Genomic DNA, 19719 nt, shown 5'->3' with positions numbered 1-19719 from the left:
GGAAAGGAGAAAAGAAAGGAGGGAAGGCAGGGGAGAAGGAAGTAAGGGGGGGAGGGAAGAAAAGAGGGAGGGAAAGATACCTAACCTTTGATGTTTATAATGATTTGATAGTATGGGAATATCTCGAAATGTAGTTGTATTGTTTGTTACAAGTTATGGATGTTGTATTTTCTTTTTACCAATAAAATCTTTAAAAAAAAAAAAAAAAAGAGGAGCGACAGTTGAGTGGAGTTTGCAGGAGACCATTAGTTCGCTTCATTGGTTCACGACGCTCCGAGACTCCTTGCCAAATTTTGCAGATATCGGCCTGGCAACTCTCCAAACCAGAGAAGGTCTCTGACTGTAAATCCTCCCTTGAAAGACTTTGCTGGAGGTGAATGAGCAGAATTCACAGTCAATTAATAAAGGGTTTTTTTTTGTCGGGACAAGGAGTTTGCTTCTAGGTCAAACAGTGGTGGGGTCCAACCATTCCCATCAACATTTGCAGAATCCTGTGGTTACATGCCCACAATTTGTGACATTTTTTGCCGTTTTCTTGGTCTCTGGAATTCCCTCCTTATCCTAACTCTGGACAAGATCCAGTTCTGGAGAAGGCTGAAATGCTGGAAAGTTGCAACGAAAAAGAAGAGGATGACCAGGAGCCAGGTGGATAAACTCAGTTGCCATGGTGACGGGTGGACCCTTGGAAGATTTGAAGGGCCAGGTTAGGAAATCTGTGTACAGGTAGCCTTCGACATTCCTTTAGTGGCCATTCCAAGTTACAGCAGCATTGGAAAAAGTGACGCGTGACCCTCTTCCAGTTACAACCATTGCAGAATCACATGATCAAAAATCAGATGCTTGGCAACTGACTCATATTTATGACGGCCACTGTCCCAAGGTCATGTGACCCCCTTTTGAAAAAGCTTCTGACAAGCCAAGTTACCGCCTTGACAAGGCAGATGGTAAAATGGGGCAAGATTCACTTAATGTCTCATTTAGCAACAGAAATGCTGGGCTCAGCTGCAGCCATAGGTCGAGGACTAGCTGTACCAGGCAATGGTGACTGGACGGCATATATAATCCATCACCAATCTTCTTCTCGGACCTGAGAGAGACCCAACTGGCAGGATTAGAACTCACGCCCACCTTGGGATCTTAACCCATAGGCGGAACGAAAGGCCCACAGACTCTTTTGCAGGCCAAGCTAACGGCTGTTAACGGTCCGTTCTGCAAAAATCTAAAAGGGGGTGGGGGTGGTCGCAAGAGAAAGACCTGACTAACAAATACTCCCGCCCGCAGAAGCCGCCGAGAATGCTGGGATTCGGAGTCCGTTCCTCAATGTCTAAGCCTAAACCGCCTCCCCAGCGGGACTGCAGTTCCCGAAAGGCTTTGCGAAGCGAGAGAAACAGGTGCGGCGCGCGCGGCGCTCTGGGAGGGGCGGGGCGCCTGCAGGGGAGCCGAACTCCGTTTCCCAGCATGCCTTGGGCGGGCGCCCAAAACGGAAGAGGCGTTGCCGTGGTCACCGAAGGCAAGCTCGCCCGCCTCTCCGCCGCGGCTCAGCCGGCAGCGTCCCGGGGACGGAGCTTCCTCGCCTGCCTCCCTCCCTCCTCCCCGGGGCCAGAGCGCGGAGCGGAGAGCCGGCGCCATGGGCGGGGAGGAGGAGGAGGTCCTGCGCATCGCCAAGCGGCTCGACAAGATGGTCGCCAAGAAGAGCGTGGTGAGTGGGGGGCACCGCCGCCACCCGCCGCCGCCGCCGCCTTCCCGGCCCGCGGAGGAACCCGTCCGGAGGCCCGCCCTGCACCACTGCCGCCTCCTCCGACAACTCCCGTTGCTTGGCCGTCTCCAGTTTCTCCAGAGGAAAACCCCCCAGTCCATCCTCGCCGCTGCCATGGCAACGCCCGCGCCGCATCGCCTGGAGAACGGGCCCCGCCCAGGACGGCCTCTTGGCCCCGCCTCCCCGCCGCTATTTAAATACTTTAACCGTTGGCCACGCCCTCGCTCTTGCCGTGAAGCGCCCGTGGCCCCGCCCACTGCTTTAGCGCTTCGCCCGCCCCTTTGAAGCCACGCCCTCCTCCCTGCTCGCCGCAGCCTTGGCTGCCCGCCTTCACCGTCCGAATGTTGCTCCTCGCGCCCGCCCGCGTCCTTTTTTTTTTATTTTTATGGGTGTGTGTGAATCCATAGGGCGCTTTAAGGGAAAGAATGGGCCGTGTTGGGAATCCTGCCTGCTCATTTATTTGCTTGTTTCCAGATTCCTTTGAGTTGATCTCGATTCCCAGGGGATGATGCTTGTCTTTAAAAAACTGTTCCCCCCCCCCGGAGGTTTTTGACATTTTGGCTGGGATTTCCTGGTGGTCTCCCATCCAAAGAGCAAGCCCATCAGATCCAGCTTCATTGTTTTTGAGCCAATCCGAACTTGACCCGGGGTTGCCACCTGCTTGAAAGCAAAGAGAGAGGCTTCCTCAAGCTGCTAATGACATCTTTGTACAGGTAGTCCTCGACTTAACGACCACAGTTGAGCCCAAACTTTTATGTTGCTAAGTGAGAAATTTGTTAGCAGTAGCATTTAAGGCTTATATACCGCTTCACTCTGCTTTGCAGCCTTCTCTGAGCGGCTTACAGTCAGCATCTTGCCCCCAACAATCTGGGTCCTTAAGTGAGCTTTGCTCCATTTTACGACCTTCCTTGCCCCAGCTGTTAAGTGAGTCGCTGCAGTTGATAAATTAGTAACCTGGCTGTTAAGTGAATCCGGCTTCCCCATTGACTTTGCTTGTCAGAAGGCCGCAAAAGGGGATCTCGTAGCCTTGGGACACTGCAACCGTATCATAAATACGAACCAGTTGCCAAGCATCCGAAAGTAAATTACGTGCAGCCTTTGGATGCTGCAACGGTCATAAGTGTGAAAAATGGTCACAAGTCCCTTTTTTCAGGGCTGTTGTAACTTCAAACGGTCACTGAACAAACTCTTGTAAGTCGAGAACTACCTTTATTTTATTTCTCTGGTGGGAGGACATACAATATATTGACAACTGCTTCTGATTATGTGGATGGGTGAGCGAATACTTTTGGCAATTTAGTGTAACTTTCCCAAAAATCTACAATAGATAGCCATGCCTAGCCAATTTTGGCTGGTCTCAGAAGAGAAACAGGGCTGGCTAATATTTGGATCGGAGACTGCCAGAAAAAACAAGGGCTGTAAGATTCATTGGGGGGTGCGGGGGGAAATCACAAAAAAAAAATACAGGTAGTATTGATTTATAATCATAATTGGGACCAGAATTGTGAAGTGAGGAGGTTGTGAAATAATTGCACCTGATTTTATGACCTTTTTTTTGGCTACAGTTGGTAAATGAATCACTGCTGTTGCAAAGTGAATCAAAATTGGGTTCCTCCCCCCCCCTCAATTTTGCTTCCCAAAAGCCAACTGGGAAGGTCACAAACGGCAACGATATGACCAAGCCCCCGAGTTTTGTTCACATGACTTTGGGGATGCTGTGATGGTCGCAAGTGTGAGGACTGGCCATAAGTCACGTTTTCTAGCGCTGTTGTTAACTTGGAACCGTCGCTAAAAAAATGGCTGTAAGTCAAGGGCTACTTCTGAGCTGTTTTTAAGGAACCACCAACACTCACAGGGCAAGCCACTAGTATATAAAAAGAGAGCAAACACCACTCCTTATTAGCACTGATGATATTACCTAGTTGGGTAATGAAACGTCTGCAAGCAAATAACCAAGCTTGGAGAGCACAAGTGACCCCATTGATAAAAAGTCCTTGTACAACCTCGTACTAATTTGAAAGGTTAAGTTAGGCAACCACAGTTGGATTTTTCTTTTGTTTCATATAATAATATTTCCATTGATATTTGGTATATTTTGACCGAACTGACTTTTTCCATTCCTATACTGTATCCCCCTCTCTGTTTGATTGGCAATGGCCCTCTAATTCTGCTTAGACTTCTGAATATGAGCCCCTTTTCTACGTTTACGTCGCCTCATCAAAACGATTGAACAATTTGTTATTGGATGTCTCTTAACTTGTGGAATTTCTTTTTATTTTTGAGGAAGGGGCAATGGACTTGCTGAAGGAACTGAAAAGTATGCCGATAACCCTGCATTTACTACAGGTAAACCATAATGTTGACTATCTCTTGACTTCAAATGTATTCTCAATTTCTCTAGAGCAGTGTTTCTCAACCTTGGCGACTTTAAGTCCTGTGGACTTCAACTCCCAGAATTCCCCAGCCAGCGAGAGCTGGCTGGGGGATTCTGGGAGTTGAAGTCCACAGGACTTAAAGTCGCCAAGGTTGAGAAACACTGCTCTAGCTGTCTTAATGTATTATACTTTGGAAAAGATTAATACTTGATCATAAATGAAGACCTATACAGATAGTCCTCGAGTTATGACCACAATTGAGCCCAAAATTTATGCTTTGGGCCTCGCCGCATTTGCTGAGTGAGAAATTTGTTAAGTGAGTTTGGCCTTATTTTACAACTTTTCTCGCCACATTTGTTAAGTGAATCACTGCAGTTGTTAAATTAGCAACACGGTTGTTGAGTGAATCTGCTTTCTCCATTTGACTTTGCTTGTCAGAAGGTCGCAAAAAGGGAATCACGTGACTCTGGGACACTGCAACCGTCATAAATGTGAGTCAGTTGTCAAGCATCTGAATATAAATCACGTAACCAGATGGAGGCTGCAGTGGTATGAAAAATGGTCATGTCACTTTTTTCAGTACCATTGTAACTTCGAATGGTCACTAAGTGAACTATTGTAAGTTGAGGACTACCTGTACTGTCTGTCCATTTCCTGTGCTTTACCTAAGTTTACCTAAATACCTCGCTCCACTATCTAATATCAATACGCTTCAAAACCCGTTTCCAATTTATTAAGAGAGCCATGTTGGCACATCTGGGAAAACAATTGTGATTTGGTGTCCCATGCCAGGAAAATTAAATCCAGGATACGATTTATAAAGTAAAGAGTTGTAAAGTTGTTGCTTTGTGAGATTAGTGCAGATTGCCAAATACAAACATGGAAACAAGGAAAAATGATGGCAGAAGGCTGCCTAATACTCCACCACCTTTGAGTTTTTTTTTTTAATTTTTAATTTTATTTTTGGTTAGATGATGGACATGTATTTATCCCAAGATATTTAAACTTAGTTAATTATGTTTGATTCATTACCTCCACTGGAAGTTGGTTTCAGGTTTCCACTACTCTTTCTATGTCCTCGACTTATGACCACAATTGATCCCAGAATGTATGTGGCTAAGTGAGAATTTGTTAAATGAGTTTTGCCCCATTTTATGACCTTTCTTGCCACAGTCGTTAAGTGAATCACTGCAGTTGATAAGTTAGTAATCTGGTTGTTAAGTGAATCTGACTTTCCCATGGGCTTTGCTGGTCTGAAAGTTGCAAAAAGGAATCACATGACCCTGAGATGCTGCAACGGTCATAAGTATGAACCAGTTGTCAAGCATCCCAATTTTGATCACGTGACCATGGAGATGTTGCAATGGATGTAAGTTGAAAAAAGATCATAAGTCACCCGGTATTTATTTATAGGTGGAAATGTCTGGACCAAACGTAATTTCTAGTGTTGGATTTCCCCCCTTACCAGAGCGAGCCTCCTTGTGGAGAACTGTGAAGCCGTTACCATGGCTTCTGTGCTGTACAGTAGAAATCATTTTACAGCAGTACAGTAGAAGCCATTTTAAGGCACAACAGGCTGTATCTTAACAGAACACACACCCCGAGGGGTGCTAGGGGTGTCTTACCCCAATAGTATTTTTCTTCAAAGAGTAAGTCGTCTGTGTACTAAGCTTGCTTAAAATTGCTCGAGGCATTCCAGAGTTATGCTGGAACATTCACACATGCACACACACAGAGTCATTGAGGTAGAGATCGATAGAAAGATACTGCCATCTAGAAAAATAGCCTATGGCTTAACCTTAACTTACAGTTTGGGCAGTCTTCCCTTGGCTTGAAGAATTTAATCTTCATTGAAACTGTCAGGGTTCCAAATAGCATCCAAAATTAAATCAGAGTCCAAGGCAAAAGATTCCTCAAAGTTCCAATTTATTAAGAGAGCCATGTTGGCACATCTGGGAAAACCCGAATCTGAAAGCTTCCCGGTTTTCCCCACCCAGTTGAAAATCAAGACCTTGCCCCCACATCCACAAGTCCATCACATGGTCCATCCTCCCACTGCCATTTTGGCAGTTTCCACCCATCCAGTTCCGGTCAGGTGCAGAGGTGCCAAGACAAAGGATGACCTTGGCTTTCTAGAAAGAGTTTTGTTTTGGCTACATAGCATCTTAACGCCTTACAATCCCTCCTCCCATTTTCCCACAATAGAAAAAGGCATAGTAGAATAATAGAAAGTGCGGCAGGCCAAAGATCCAAGAGAAATATGGCCTCAGGCCTGACAGAAACCTTGCTAGTTTGGGGGCCAATCGCTTCTCCGTTTAATATTTTGCAGTCTACCCGAATCGGGATGTCTGTGAACGCCCTTCGGAAGCAAAGCACAGATGAAGATGTAATTGCACTCGCCAAGTCGCTTATCAAGGCTTGGAAGAAACTCCTAGGTAAGAAATAGGCATGTTGTAGGTAAGTCAAATAATAAAAAACACGTTGCAGAATAAATCAAGATACACCTCCTTTTGGTTTTGAGCAACATCATGCTGGTGCAGAATGCGAAGGCTGGAATTGCATCCCTTTCCCTGTACAGGTAGTCCTCAACTTAGGGAGCAGTTTATTTAGTGACCGTTCAAAGTCACAGCGGCATTGATCTGGGTCACGTGATCTGCTTTTGCGACCCCCTACAAGCAGAGTCAGTGGGGAAGCCAGATTCACTTAACAGCCATGTTACTCACTTAACAAATGCAGCGGTTCACTTAACCACTGTGGCAAGCAAAGCCGCAAAATGGAGCAAACTCACTTAACAAATGTTTCACCTAGCAGCATAAATGTTGGGCTCAGTTGTGGTTGTGACTCTAGGACAGTGTTTCTCAACCTTGGCAACTTGAAGATGTCCGGACTTCAACTCCAGAATTCTGGGAGTTGAAGTCCGGACATCTTCAAGTTGCCAAGGTTGAGAAACACTGCTCTAGGACTATCTGTAGAGGTTTTATCACACCATGGGTTCTTGTTGTTAGTTGTGAAGTTGTGTCCGATCCATTGAAAGCCCATGGACCATGTTCCTCCAGGCCTTCCTGTCCTCTCCCATCCTCTGGAGTCTATTTAAGCCCACGCCTACTGCTTCGGTGACTCCATCCAGCCACCTCCTTCTCTGTCGTCCCCTTCTTTTTTTGCCCTTCATTGTTCCCAGCATGAGGCTCTTCTCCAGGGGGTCCTTCCTTCTCCTTAGGTGGCCAAAGTACTTGAGTTTCCTGTTCAGGATCCGGCCTTCTAAAGAGCAGTCAGGGTGGATCTCCTCTAGGACTGACCGGTTGGATGGCCTTGCAGTCCAAGGGACTCACAGGCATCTTCTCCAGCACCAGAGTTCAAAGGCCTCCATTCTTTGGCTCTCAGCCTTTCTTGTGGTCCAACTTTCATAGCCATACATTGCAACTGGGAAAACCATAGCCTTGACTATGACTATGACTTGTGCTCTACATGGGGCTGCCCTTGAAGAGTGTTCGAAGACTCCAATTAGTCCAGAATGCAGCCGCGCGAGCGATTGTGGGTGCACCAAGGTACACCCACGTTACACCTATCCTCCGCGAGCTGCACTGGCTACCTATTAGTCTCCGAATCCGCTTCAAGGTGCTGGTCGCTACCTATAAAGCCCTACATGGCATCGGACCTGGGTACCTGAGAGACCGCCTCCTGCCGATTACCTGTCTCAGACCAATTAGATCGCACAGGTTGGGTCTCCTCCGGATTCCATCTGCCAGCCAATGTCGGCTGGCGACTCCCCGGGGGAGAGCCTTCTCTGTTGCAGCTCCGGCCCTCTGGAACGAGCTCCCTGTTGAGATCCGGACCCTTACTACCCTCCCGGCCTTCCGCAAAGCCACCAAGTCCTGGCTGTTCCGGCAGGCTGGGGGGAGCTGAGAAGCATCTACCTCCACGGAAATTGTGAATGTTGGTTTTGTTTTTAATATGTTGTCTTTGTATCGTTCCCCCCTTTCCCTTGTCTTTTGTGAGCCGCCCGGAGTCCTCCGGGAGTGGGCGGCATACAAGACAAATAAATAAATAAATAAATAAATAAATATATCATGACTTCTACCCTGTTTTCCCCGAAAATAAGACCTCCCCGGATAATAAACACAATCAGGGCTTTTGAGCGCATGCATTAAAATAAGCCCTCCCTAAAAATATTGCAACACAGCAGCAGCCATGAGGTGACCACGCTCTCCACCTCCTGCACTGCAAAAATAATAAGACCTCTCCGAAAATAAGGCCAAATCTTATTTCGGGGGTAAAAAGAAAATAGGATCCTGTCTTATTTTCAGGGAAACATAGTAGGTAATTGTATTTTTATCAAGCTTTGTCAGCCTTCCTGATTAAACTAAGATAGGAAAATGGGACCAGAGGAACTAAATCTGCTTTATTGGAAGGCTACTTTAACAGGATCTTGCAAGTCTAAAGGTAGAGACTTCCTGCCAGCCCACTTTTAACTGCTAGAACTATTAGGGCAAGTCCCTCCTACCCATTAAACCAGTTTTTCTCAGCCTTGGCAACTTTCACATGTCTGGAACTACAACTTCCAGAATCCCACCCACCTCCTCCCAGCAACCATTAGGGCAGGATTGGCTAGTGAATTCTGGGAATTGAAGTCCCACTCATCTGAAAGTTGCCAAGGTTGAGAAACAAGAGTAAGGTTCTACATTTAGGCAAGAAAAACAGGTACAGTATAGGAGGTACCTTGCTCAACGGTAGCAACTCTGAGAGGGACCTTGGAGTCCTAGTGGACAACCATTTAAATAGGAGCCAGCCGTGTGCAGCAGCTGCCAAAAAAGCCAACACAGTTCTAGGCTGCATCAACAGAGGGAGAGAATCAAGATCACGTGAAGAGTTAATACCACTTTATAAGGCCTTGGTAAGGCCACGCTTGGAATACGGCATCCAGTTTTGGTCGCCACGATGTAGAAAAGATGTGGAGACTCTAGAAAGAGTGCAGAGAAGAGCAACAAAGACGATTAGGGGACTGGAGGCTAAAACATATGAAGAACGGCTGCAGGAACTGGGTACGTCTAGTTGAATGAAAAGAAGGACTAGGGGAGACATGATAGCAGTCTTCCAATATCTCAGGGGTTGCCACAAAGAAGAGGGAGTCAAACTATTCTCCAAGTCACCTGAGGGTAGAACAAGAAGCAATGGGTGGAAACTAATCAAGGAGAGAAGCAATTTAGGAGAAATTTTCTGGCAGTGAGAACAATTAATCAGTGGAACAGAAGTTGCCTCCAGAAGTTGTGAATGCCCCAACACTGGGAGTCTTTAAGAAGATGTTGGATAGCCATTTGTCTGGAATGGTATAGGGTTTCCTGCCTAGGCAGGGGGTTGGACTAGAAGACCTCCGAGGTCCCTTCCAACTCTGCTATTGTATTATATGGTATTGTATTGTACATTGCTGTAAACTCCCAGAATGCCCCAATCCTAACGAACCTTGATGAATTCCTAATTCTACTACTTTCTTTGTACTAAATCCATGAATACAGGTAGTTTTCGAGTTATGACCACAGTTGAGCCCAAAATTTATGTTGCTAAGTGAAACATTTGTTAAGTGAGTTTGCCCCATTTGGCCACTTTTCTTTCCACGGTTGTTAAGTGAATCATTGCATTTGTTAAGTGAACCTGGCTTCCTCATTGCCTTTGCTTGTCAGAAGGTTCACAAAAGCGGATCACATGATGACCCCGGGACACCGCAACCGTCATAAATATGAAACACTTGCCAAGCCTCTGATTTTTGATCGTGTGACCATGGGGGTGCTGCAACAGGTCGTAACTTTGAAAAACGGTCCAAAGTCACATTTTTTTCAATGCCGCTGCAACTTTGGCCGGTCACTAAATGAACAGTTGTAAGTAGAGGACTACTAATACTGAGATTCATGGCTGCTATCTTGATAATGACTTATTACCAACAATTTTACTTCCAGATTAAATTTAGAGTTAAATTTTTGTTGAACGCCGCGGGTCAAAAAAACCCCAAACCCACTAAAAATTATGCACCTTCCAAAAGTCAAAACAATCAAACATGAACAGCTTCAGGTCCAAACAGAAGACAGGATAAATATGTAGGAACCCAGCCCTGACCCTGAATTTTCCCCAGCTAGATCTCTTTTGAGAAGTAACAACAATTTCCAGTAAAATGATGTAGCTAGAACTGGATTATTTTCCTGGCAAAAGCTGGTTTGTTGCGTGTTCTTTTAATTGCCAAAAAAATAGCATCCTCTCTCCATCGTTGTCCATGTCATGACAGATGTTCTTCTAAGCTTCCTCAGGTGTTAAACAAACCTAGAAACATGGACCATGCTGTTCATCTACTGCTTTGGGGGCCAACTGCCTCAGAAGAAGACCCTATGACCAAGGAACGAGCCGTCCTAGAACCCCACTTCGAGGCACGCGACCCATGGCTTCCTTATGGCGACTTCATTCTTTACTGCTTGTCCTTCTTCCTCCTTAACTCTGTCCAGATGCTTCCGAAGATAAGAGAGATGAGAAGAAGAAGAGTTCTCTGGCAGCCTCTTCTTCAAAAGAAACCGGGGATTCACGAGACCAAAGGTAATCCTTAGCCAGAGATAGTGGTATTGTACTGGTTGCCCACCCAAGTTTTCTTTCAAATGCTTATTTAATTCATATCCCACCTTTATTATTTGGGGAGGGAGGGAGGGAGGGAGAGAGAGAGAGCGCGCTTTTATGGCTAACATGGAACTAGAACTCCCAATCTCCTGGGGATTGGCCCAAAGTCATCCTATAGTTTTCACATCTAAAGCGGGACTAGAACTCACAACCTCCTGGGGATTGGCCCAAAGTCACCCAACAGCTTTCATGTCTAACATGGGACTAGAATTTCCAACCTCCTGGGGATTGGCCCGAAGTCACCCAGAAGCTTTCATTTCTAATGTAGGTCTAGAACTCCCAATCTTTTGGTGTTCAGCACAAAGTCACCCAGCAGCCTTCATTCCTAAGGCTGAACTAGAACTTACTGCTTCCTAGTGATTGGCCCAAAGTCACTCAGCAGCTTTCATGACTAAGGTAGGAATAGAACACACACCTTCCCAGTTTCTAGCCAGATGCCTGTTATTATTAATAATCAATATGGCTTCCCTACTTGGCTTAATTGAATTGGGGAAATATTACTTCTCTACTGACAAAGATTCTCAAGAAGCGATGATGACTCCATTTTGACAAACAGGTTATAATGTCCTTTTTCTGAACCTTACAGTTATAAAGTGGAAAAATAATAATAAACACCTGCAAAACTCAGTGGACTTTGTGCATTTCTTTTTATTCTTATTTATTATTTGATTGGCTTTCATTTCTCCTGTCTTTCTCACACTCCTCCTTTTATTAATAAAGGGCATTTCTCATTTTGTTGCTTTTCTTTCATTTGTAGTTTTCTTTCTTTATTAACCCAACCTTCTGTTTATGTACATACAATTTATTTTGACTTAAGTAGCATCACCCTGCGACATAAGTGGATAAGGATCCTTTTATCCTTTGGCCAGTGATTAAAAAAAATTACTGGCCATGCCACCTGCCCTAAACCATACAATATCTTGGCTCCAGCTGTACCAATGTACCCTTATTCCAAATTCCTTCGTAGGATTATCCCCCCGATTCCGCGTGTGTCAAAACCACTCAAATTGCGAGTTTGGGATTCCCATTCAGTGGCCTTGGAGTAATCCTAATTTTCCCTAGAACATGATTGAAGCATTTTCTGGATAGAAACACACAGATATTTAACCTTAAAATGATTCTACATAATCTGAACACCTCATAAGTGATTGTTTAGAGAGTTGGTTGGGCCGTTACTCTGCTGAACATCGAATTCCCACAGTGCTGTCTAATGTCCATGTAGTATTACTATTATTTATGCTTATTATCTTTCTTACTCTCCCCTCTTATTGGTATGATTATGATGATGATTGTCATTATTCTGTTGCTTTGCATGAACACTATGAGCGTCTGCATTGGAGACAAATTCCTTGTGTGCATGATCACCAAATAAAGTATTCAATTCAATTCAATTTACCATCGAACCACATCTCGCTATGGCAAATATTCAATAATACAGAGAAACACGATCCATTGTGCAGTTTGGGTATTATGAATGATTTTTTTTTATTGATCCAAAGGTGCTTTTTCAAAAAGCAACTGGACTTTCTTTGTTCTTCCTTGAATTCATTTCACTTCTCATCCAAGAGGTTCCTTCAGTTCTGACTGAGTAGTGGGGAATGGAAGGATTTATATTATTTGCAGTCATGTGGTTGTTAGCACTCTCTCTAAGAGTCATTGAGGCCACTTGGAGGTTTATCTGTATCCTCAGGACCTGAATCAAAGTACAAATAACAGAATAACAGAGATGGAAGGGACCTCGGAAGTCTTCTAGTCCAACCCCTGGCTCAAGCAGAAGACCCTATACCAGAAGTCTTCAAACTTGGCAACTTTTAAGACTTTTGAACTTCAACTCCCAGAATTCTCCAGCCAGCTCTGCCCCAGCTCTGTTGGCTGGAAAATTCTGTCCACAAGTCTTATAGTTGCCAAGTTTGGAGACCCCTGCCCTATACCATTCCAGATAAGTGGCTATCCAGTTGGTTGAGGTCATGAAAGATATGGGTGTACCACCATAATTGAGCCCACAATTTCTGTTGCCAAGCGAGACATTTGCTCAATGAATTTTGCCCCATTTTACGACCTTTCTTGCCACCGTTGTTCAGTGAATCGTTGCAGTTGTTGAGTTAGCCCCACGGTTGTTGAGTGAATCTGGCTTCCCTGTTGAGTTTGCTCGTCAGAAAGTCGCAAAAGCTGATCAACGCAGCAATCATCATAACAGTTGCCCAGCGTCTGAATTTTGACCATGTGGCCATGGGGATGCTGCAAGGGTCGTAAGGGTGAAAAATGGTCATAAGTCCCTGTGACCTGTTCCTTATCAGCCCAACCTATGTCAGCATTTGCACCGCTTTTAAGATTCAGGAGATTCTTTGCACAGTGGATGTTGAAGCTACTCAGAACTCTTACTTAATGGTTACTGCTGTTGTGTAGAAGGCAATTCAATGAATCAATCGGAATAGAGCGGGAAGGGACATTGGGGGTCTTCTAGTCTAACCCCCTGCTCAAGCAGAAGACCCTATACCATTCCAGACAAGTGGCTCTCCAGTCTCTTAAAAACCTCCAGTGTTGTAGCTCCCACAACTTCCGGTGTCAAGTTGTTCCACTGGTTGATTGTTCTCACCATTAAGAAGTTTCTCCTTAATTCCAGATTGCTTCTCTCCTTGATTAGTTTCCATCCGTTGCTTCTTGTCTGGAGAATAAGTTGACCCTCTCCTCTTTGTGGCAACCTCTCTGATTTACCTGTATGAGCCGAGGTGGCGCAGTGGTTAAATGCAGCACTGCGGGCTACTTCAGCTGACTGCAGTTCTGCAGTTTGGCTGTTCTAATCTCAGTGGCTCAGGGTCGACTCAGCCTTCCATCCTTCTGAGGTGGGTAAAATGAGGACCCGGATTGTTGTTGGGGGCAATGTGCTGACTCTGTAAACCGCTTAGAGAGGCTGAAAGCCCTATGAAGCGGTATATAAGTCCAACTGCTATTGCTATTGTATCTTGTGGTGCAGGGGTGAGAATGCAGTACCGCAGGCTACTTCTGCTAAATGCCAGCTGCCAGAAGTTTGATTCTGACAGGCTCAAGGTCGACTCATCCTTCCATCCTTCCGAGGTCGGTCAAATGAGGACCCTGATTGTTGGGGGCAATACACTGACTCTGTAAAACCGCTTAGAGAGGGCCGGGAAGCACTGTGAAGTGGAATATAAGTCTTAAGCGCTGTTGCTGTTGAACCATGAAGAAGCTAATGCCATCTGGATAAGCCACTTAAATGGAGGCTGCTAAAGATTAAATGCTCCCCATGCTCAAATTAATTGGCATTAGCGGTGGAATTACTCAGATTATTCTGTATTACATTAGATACATAGCCATGAATTAAGTTCCACAAGGTTTGTGCTGCACACGGTTGTTTAATACTTTTATGCACCCTACTTGCCTTTTGAGATATCTACTGTCCAGATTTTGTTTTTGGGGGGGGCAAATTCCTTACTTGTCTTAGGAAAACCATGAGCCTCTAATTATAAGATAAAAAACATGTCTGTCACAGCATATGGAGCTCATAAAATGGACCTACTTTACAGAGTAATTGGAAGGAGCACTTTCAACATAGAATGCTAGAATAGAATGGAATAGAATAGACCACTTTCAACCAAATTCATTGTATAACCAATTTCATTGTATTTAAGTACAATGACAGTAAAGATACTTATACTTAATAGAATAGAATAACTGAGTTGGAAGGGACTTTGGAGGTCTTCTAGTCCAACCCTCTGCTTAGGCAGGAAACCCCACCACTTCAAACATCTGGTGTTGGAGCATTTACAACTACTGTAAGCAAGTGATTCCACTGATTAATTATTGTAACTGTTAGGAATTTCTCCTTAATTCCAGGCTGCTTCTCTCCTTGATTAATTTCCATCCATTTTTTTCTTTCTTATCTTGCCTTGAGGTGCTTTGGAGAATGTTAAACCCTTCTTCTTTGTGGCAGCCCCACAAATATCGGAACGCTGCTATGTCACCCCTAGTCCTTCTTTTCATCAAACTAGACATACCCAATTCCAGCAACTGTTCTTTGTATGTTTTAGCCTCCGGTCCCCTAATCATCTTAGTTGAATCATCATCTCTGCACTCTTTCTAGGGTCTCCAAATCTTTTTTTAAAATTATGGTGACCAAAACTGAATGCAGTATTCCAAGTGTGGCCTTACCAAGGCCTCATAAAGTGGTATTAACCCTTCACGTGATCTTGATTCTATCCCTCTGTTGATGCAGCCTAGAACTGTGTTGGCTTTTTTGGCAGCTGCTGCACACGGCTGGCTCCTATTTAAATGGTTCTCCACTAGGACTCCAAGATCCCTTTCACAGTTACTACTGTTGAGGAAGGTACCACCTATACTGTCCCTGTGCATTTCGTTTTTGTTGCCTAAATGTAGAACAGAACTAGATAGAAGCGAAGATTTGGATATACAAGTAGTTCTCAACCTTCATCTATTTATTTAGAGACCATTCAAAGTTACAACAGCAGTAAAACAGTGACTTATGATTGGTCCTCGCACTTAAGACTGTCCCAGTATCACCACAGTCACGTGATCTGCGACAGTGGCAAATACCTGTGGTCAAAATCTGGGCATTTCACAACAGTTGCAGTGTCCCCCGGGTTACGTGATCCCCATTTGTGACCTTCCCAGCTGGCTTCCAACAAGCAAGGTCAGCGGAACAATCCAGATTCACTTAATGACTGGCTGATTCACATAATAACTTCAGTGATTCACTTAGCAATCAAGGCAAAGCACACCGTAAAATGGGCTGTGTTAACCACTGCCTTGCTTAGCAATGGACATTTCTGGTCTCAGTTGTGGTCATAAGTCAAGGACAACCGGTATCGATGTTATAGAAAGTTTATTCTAGACACTGCAGGTAGTCCTCGGCTTACGACCACAATTGAGCCCAAAATGTATGTTGCTAGCAATTTGTTAAGTGAGTTTTGCCCTATATTACTACTTTCCACATTTCTTAAACGAACCACTGCAGTTCTTAAGTTAGTGACACGGTTGTTAAGTGAATCTGGTTTTCCCATTGACTTTGCTCATCAGAAGGTTGCAAAAGGGACCCTGGGATACTGCAACCGTCATAAATGTGAGTCAGTGGTCAAGCATTCAACTGTAAATCGCGTGAGCCTGGGGGCTGCTGTAATGGTGATAAGTCTGAAAATTGTTCACAAGTTCCTTTTTTCAGTGCTGTTCGAATGGTCACTGAGCCGTTGTAAGTCGAGGACTACCTGCACATGCCCCAGGATCTGTTTTCTAAACACTTGACATTATGGATCTGTTGAAATGAACAGGAGCTGCGATCTCTTGCTCACAAGCATGTCAGGGAATCTGCAGGGACCCCGATGTGCTCCCTTTATCGTCTTTGGTGGATTTCTTTTTTAATTATAAAAAGAACTCGTCCCCTTGTGACCTATTCGATTCAATTGATATCGGATATTTCTCTCCGCCTCTCCTGTTTTTCATAAACGTTTTTCATAAGGGAGCAATCTGTACATCCAGGTATTGGCTTGATGATTACCACTGATCCAGTGGCGTTGTTTCCCGTCGATCGGAAGGATTTTTTCTTGCTTCCCCTGATTACACGATCCACTCAAAATGTAGTCTTTTCTAAAATGTCTTTAGGAAGTAAAGCTTATAGCTAAGATAGCGACATGAAGCAATTGAATGAAAGAATTTTTAAAGAAGGGATTGGATGACCATTTGTCTGAAATGGTATTAGGTTTCCTGCCTAAGCAGGGGGTTGGACTAGAAGACCTCCAAGGTCCCTTCCAACTCTGTTATCCTGTCCTATTCTTATTCTAATTATTCTTATTCTATATTCTATTTTATATATTCTATTCTATTTCTATTTTATATTCTATTCTGGCAGGTTCCCCAAAATTGCAAAAGGGATATTTGAAGAGAGAAAGAGGCCTGAGTGCAAGGGGGTTGGACTAGAAGACCTCCAAGGTCCCTTCCAACTCTGTATTCTATCCTATTCTTATTCTATTTATTCTTATTCTTTATTCTATATTATATATTCTATTCTATTTTTATTCTATTTCCTATTCTATTCTGGCAGATTCCCCAAAATTGCAAAAAGGGATATTTGAAGAGAGAAAGAGGCCTGAGTGCCAGGGAGTTGGACTAGAAGACCTCCAAAGTCCCTTCCAACTCTGTTTTCTATTCTGTTCCATTCCATTCTATCCTGTCCTATCCTATCCTTATTTTTATTCTATTCATTCTTATTCTATTCTAAATTGTATTTTATATATTCTATTTTATATTCTATTCTGGCGGATTCCCCAAAAATTGCAAAAAGGGATATTTGAAGAGAGAAAGAGGCCTGAGCGCCAGAGGGTTGGACTAGAAGACCTCCAAGGTCCCTTCCAACTCTGTTTTCTATTCTATTCCATTCCATCCCATCCCATTTTCAATTGAAGAAATGCTTTATGGAGAAGAGCTGTTGATTTGCTTGGTTTCTGGGCTCCAGGTCACCTGTAGGGGAGCAGTAGCCTTCTTGTCTTGCTTAAAGGCTTCCCACAAATACAGGGAGTCCTTGACTTACAACAGTTCATTTAGTGACCCTCCAAAGCTACAACCGCACTGAAAAAAGTGACTCCTGAGTATTTTTCACACTTACAACCGTTACAGCATCCCCATGGTCACGTGATCAAAATTCAGATGCTTGGCAATTAACTCATATTTGTGACCGGTTGCAGTGTCCCGTGTGTGTGTGTGTGTGTGTGTGTGTGTGTGTGTGTGTGTGTCACGTGATCCCCTTTAGCGACCTTCTGGCAAGCAAAGTCAATGGGAAACCAGATTCCCCTTAACAGCTGCGTTGCTAACTTAACCACTGCATTGATTCACTTAACAACTGTGGCACGAAAGCTTGTAAAATGGGGGAAAAACTCATTTAGCAATTGTCTTGCTTAGCAATGGAAATGTTGGACTCCCTCGTGGTCATAAGTCGAGGACTACCTCTATTGTGTTGACCATTGTTGGAACAGGATACTGCTGGATTTTTTTTTTACAAAAAATTGGGAAAAATGGATGTTCCTGATCTGAATGAATGTCAACCTTTAAGCCAAGGATTTGGATGATAAGGAAACTGCTGATGAAATCTTACAATGGGACCCCTCTGAGCTTCTTGGATGAGAAGCGAAACGTTTTCAAAGAAAAACCAGAAAGTCCAGTTGCCTCTTGAAAAAGAGGAGAGGTGAGATAAACAGTAAATAACTTTTGAGTCAACTACAATAATAACAAGGAAATGTTAATGGATAATATTTAATGATACAGGTGTGTTATGGGGTGGGGAAATGCTTAGATCTCTTACTTAACTGAATTTGTTTTAGAACATGTCGTAAAGGTGTAATGGTACTGGAGATCTATTGAAACTGCAAATGAATGCCAGTAGGTGGTTGTGTCTTTAAATATAAATGATTCTAGATAAAAACATGTTTAAATAATGGTAACCAAATGAGAATTGTGGTACAGGGATAGTAAAATACATAATTTTTCTTTCTTGACTTAAAATGTACAACTCGACATGAATGAAGTATATGTAAGGATTGTGGCAGAAACCCACGGAATATATTTGTAACCAATCGATACGCTTTCAACAAGATGTAACGAAAGATGATTTTTTTTCTTGTTTTTTTTTGTTTAACTAAAACAATAAAACACTTTCTCAAAAAAAAAAAAAGCACCTTTGAGACTCCTTCACATCAGGGCCAACCAGGGTGGATAAAAATTGATGACTTTGTTTTACATTTTTTTAAAAAATCAGATTTTTTTAAAAATTTAAATCAGGTTTTTTTTAAATTTAAATCAGGTTTTTAAAAATTAATTTATTTTAATAAAATGCTTTTGGAGTAAAAATCTTTCCAAAAATGGTTTTCTATTTAAGCGACATTAATAATTGAGTTTATTCAGCATGAACTGGATCTTCATTCTGTAGCCTGAGGCTGTATATTCTGCAATATTTATTTATTTATTTATTTATTTATTTATTAGATTTATATACCACTTCATAGGGCTTTCAGCCCTCTCTAAGCGGTTTACAAATTTTTTAGCAAATTGCCTGAGGCTGTATATTCTGCAATATTTATTTATTTATTTATTTATTTATTTATTTATTTATTAGACTTATATACCGCTTCATAGGGGTTTCAGCCCTCTCTAAGCGGTTTACAAATTTTTTAGCAAATTGAGTCAGCAACTTGCCCCCACAGTCCGGGTCCTCATTTCACCCACCTCGGAAGGATGGAAAGCTGAGTCGACCTTGAGCCGGTGAGATTTGAACCGCTGAACTGCAGATCACAGTCAGCTAAAGTGGCCTGCAGTACTGCACCCTAACCACTGCGCCACCTCGGCTCTAATATTGGGACAGTCGGTGAGCCAATAGCAGGTCAGAGGAGGAGCCGCTGCAGGACAGAGACTACAGTTGCTCTTTAAAAATGATGATTTAAATCAAGTTGATTTAAATCAAGCCCTTTTACGAGTGATTTCAATTTCGATATAAGTCGACTTGATTTAAATCAAATCCACCCTGGGGCCAACCACATATAGTGGCAAAAAACCACATTAATGTTACAAGCTTGTGCCTATAAAGGCTATTTTTAACTTTAATTTTAGCCCAAAATTTCTGTTGCTGAGTGAGATAGTTGTTAAGTGAGTTTTGCCCTACATTAAGACCTTTCTTGCCACGGTTGTTAAGTGAATCACTGCAGTTGTTTTTGCCAATTTTGTAAAAAAAGGGGTGTCACTATGCTCAATTGTCTAAATGCTTAAAAGTTCTCCTCATTTACATTTTCACCGTCTCATTAGTTGAATTTTCAAAACTCTCTTCTTGAATTCATCTAAAACCTTTTAGTGAGTTTAATCCTGTGATTCAGAGATGTGGGGAACACCGCAAGAAAGGTTTGGAGATTATTTTCTATATTCCAA

At 43.4% G+C, this 19719-nt stretch overlaps 1 protein-coding gene across 1 annotated transcript in view; it reads left to right on the top strand.

The window, feature by feature from the left end:
• The first annotated feature begins 1502 nt into the window (after positions 1 to 1502).
• The window catches only part of TCEA2 (transcription elongation factor A2), a 28061-nt gene continuing 9844 nt past the window's right edge, over positions 1503 to 19719 (top strand). The window contains exons 1-4 of the mRNA XM_032217246.1: positions 1503 to 1699; positions 4040 to 4102; positions 6461 to 6566; positions 10617 to 10704. Of these exons, the coding sequence (XP_032073137.1) occupies positions 1628 to 1699; positions 4040 to 4102; positions 6461 to 6566; positions 10617 to 10704 (329 nt within the window). The 5' untranslated portion in view covers positions 1503 to 1627. The remainder of the gene's footprint in view (positions 1700 to 4039; positions 4103 to 6460; positions 6567 to 10616; positions 10705 to 19719) is intronic.

The sequence above is a fragment of the Thamnophis elegans genome, chromosome 5 (assembly GCF_009769535.1).
Source record: "Thamnophis elegans isolate rThaEle1 chromosome 5, rThaEle1.pri, whole genome shotgun sequence".
Lineage (NCBI taxonomy): Eukaryota > Metazoa > Chordata > Lepidosauria > Squamata > Colubridae > Thamnophis > Thamnophis elegans.
Note: the sequence above shows the minus strand (reverse complement) of the source record. Positions and strands in the feature narration are given on the sequence as shown.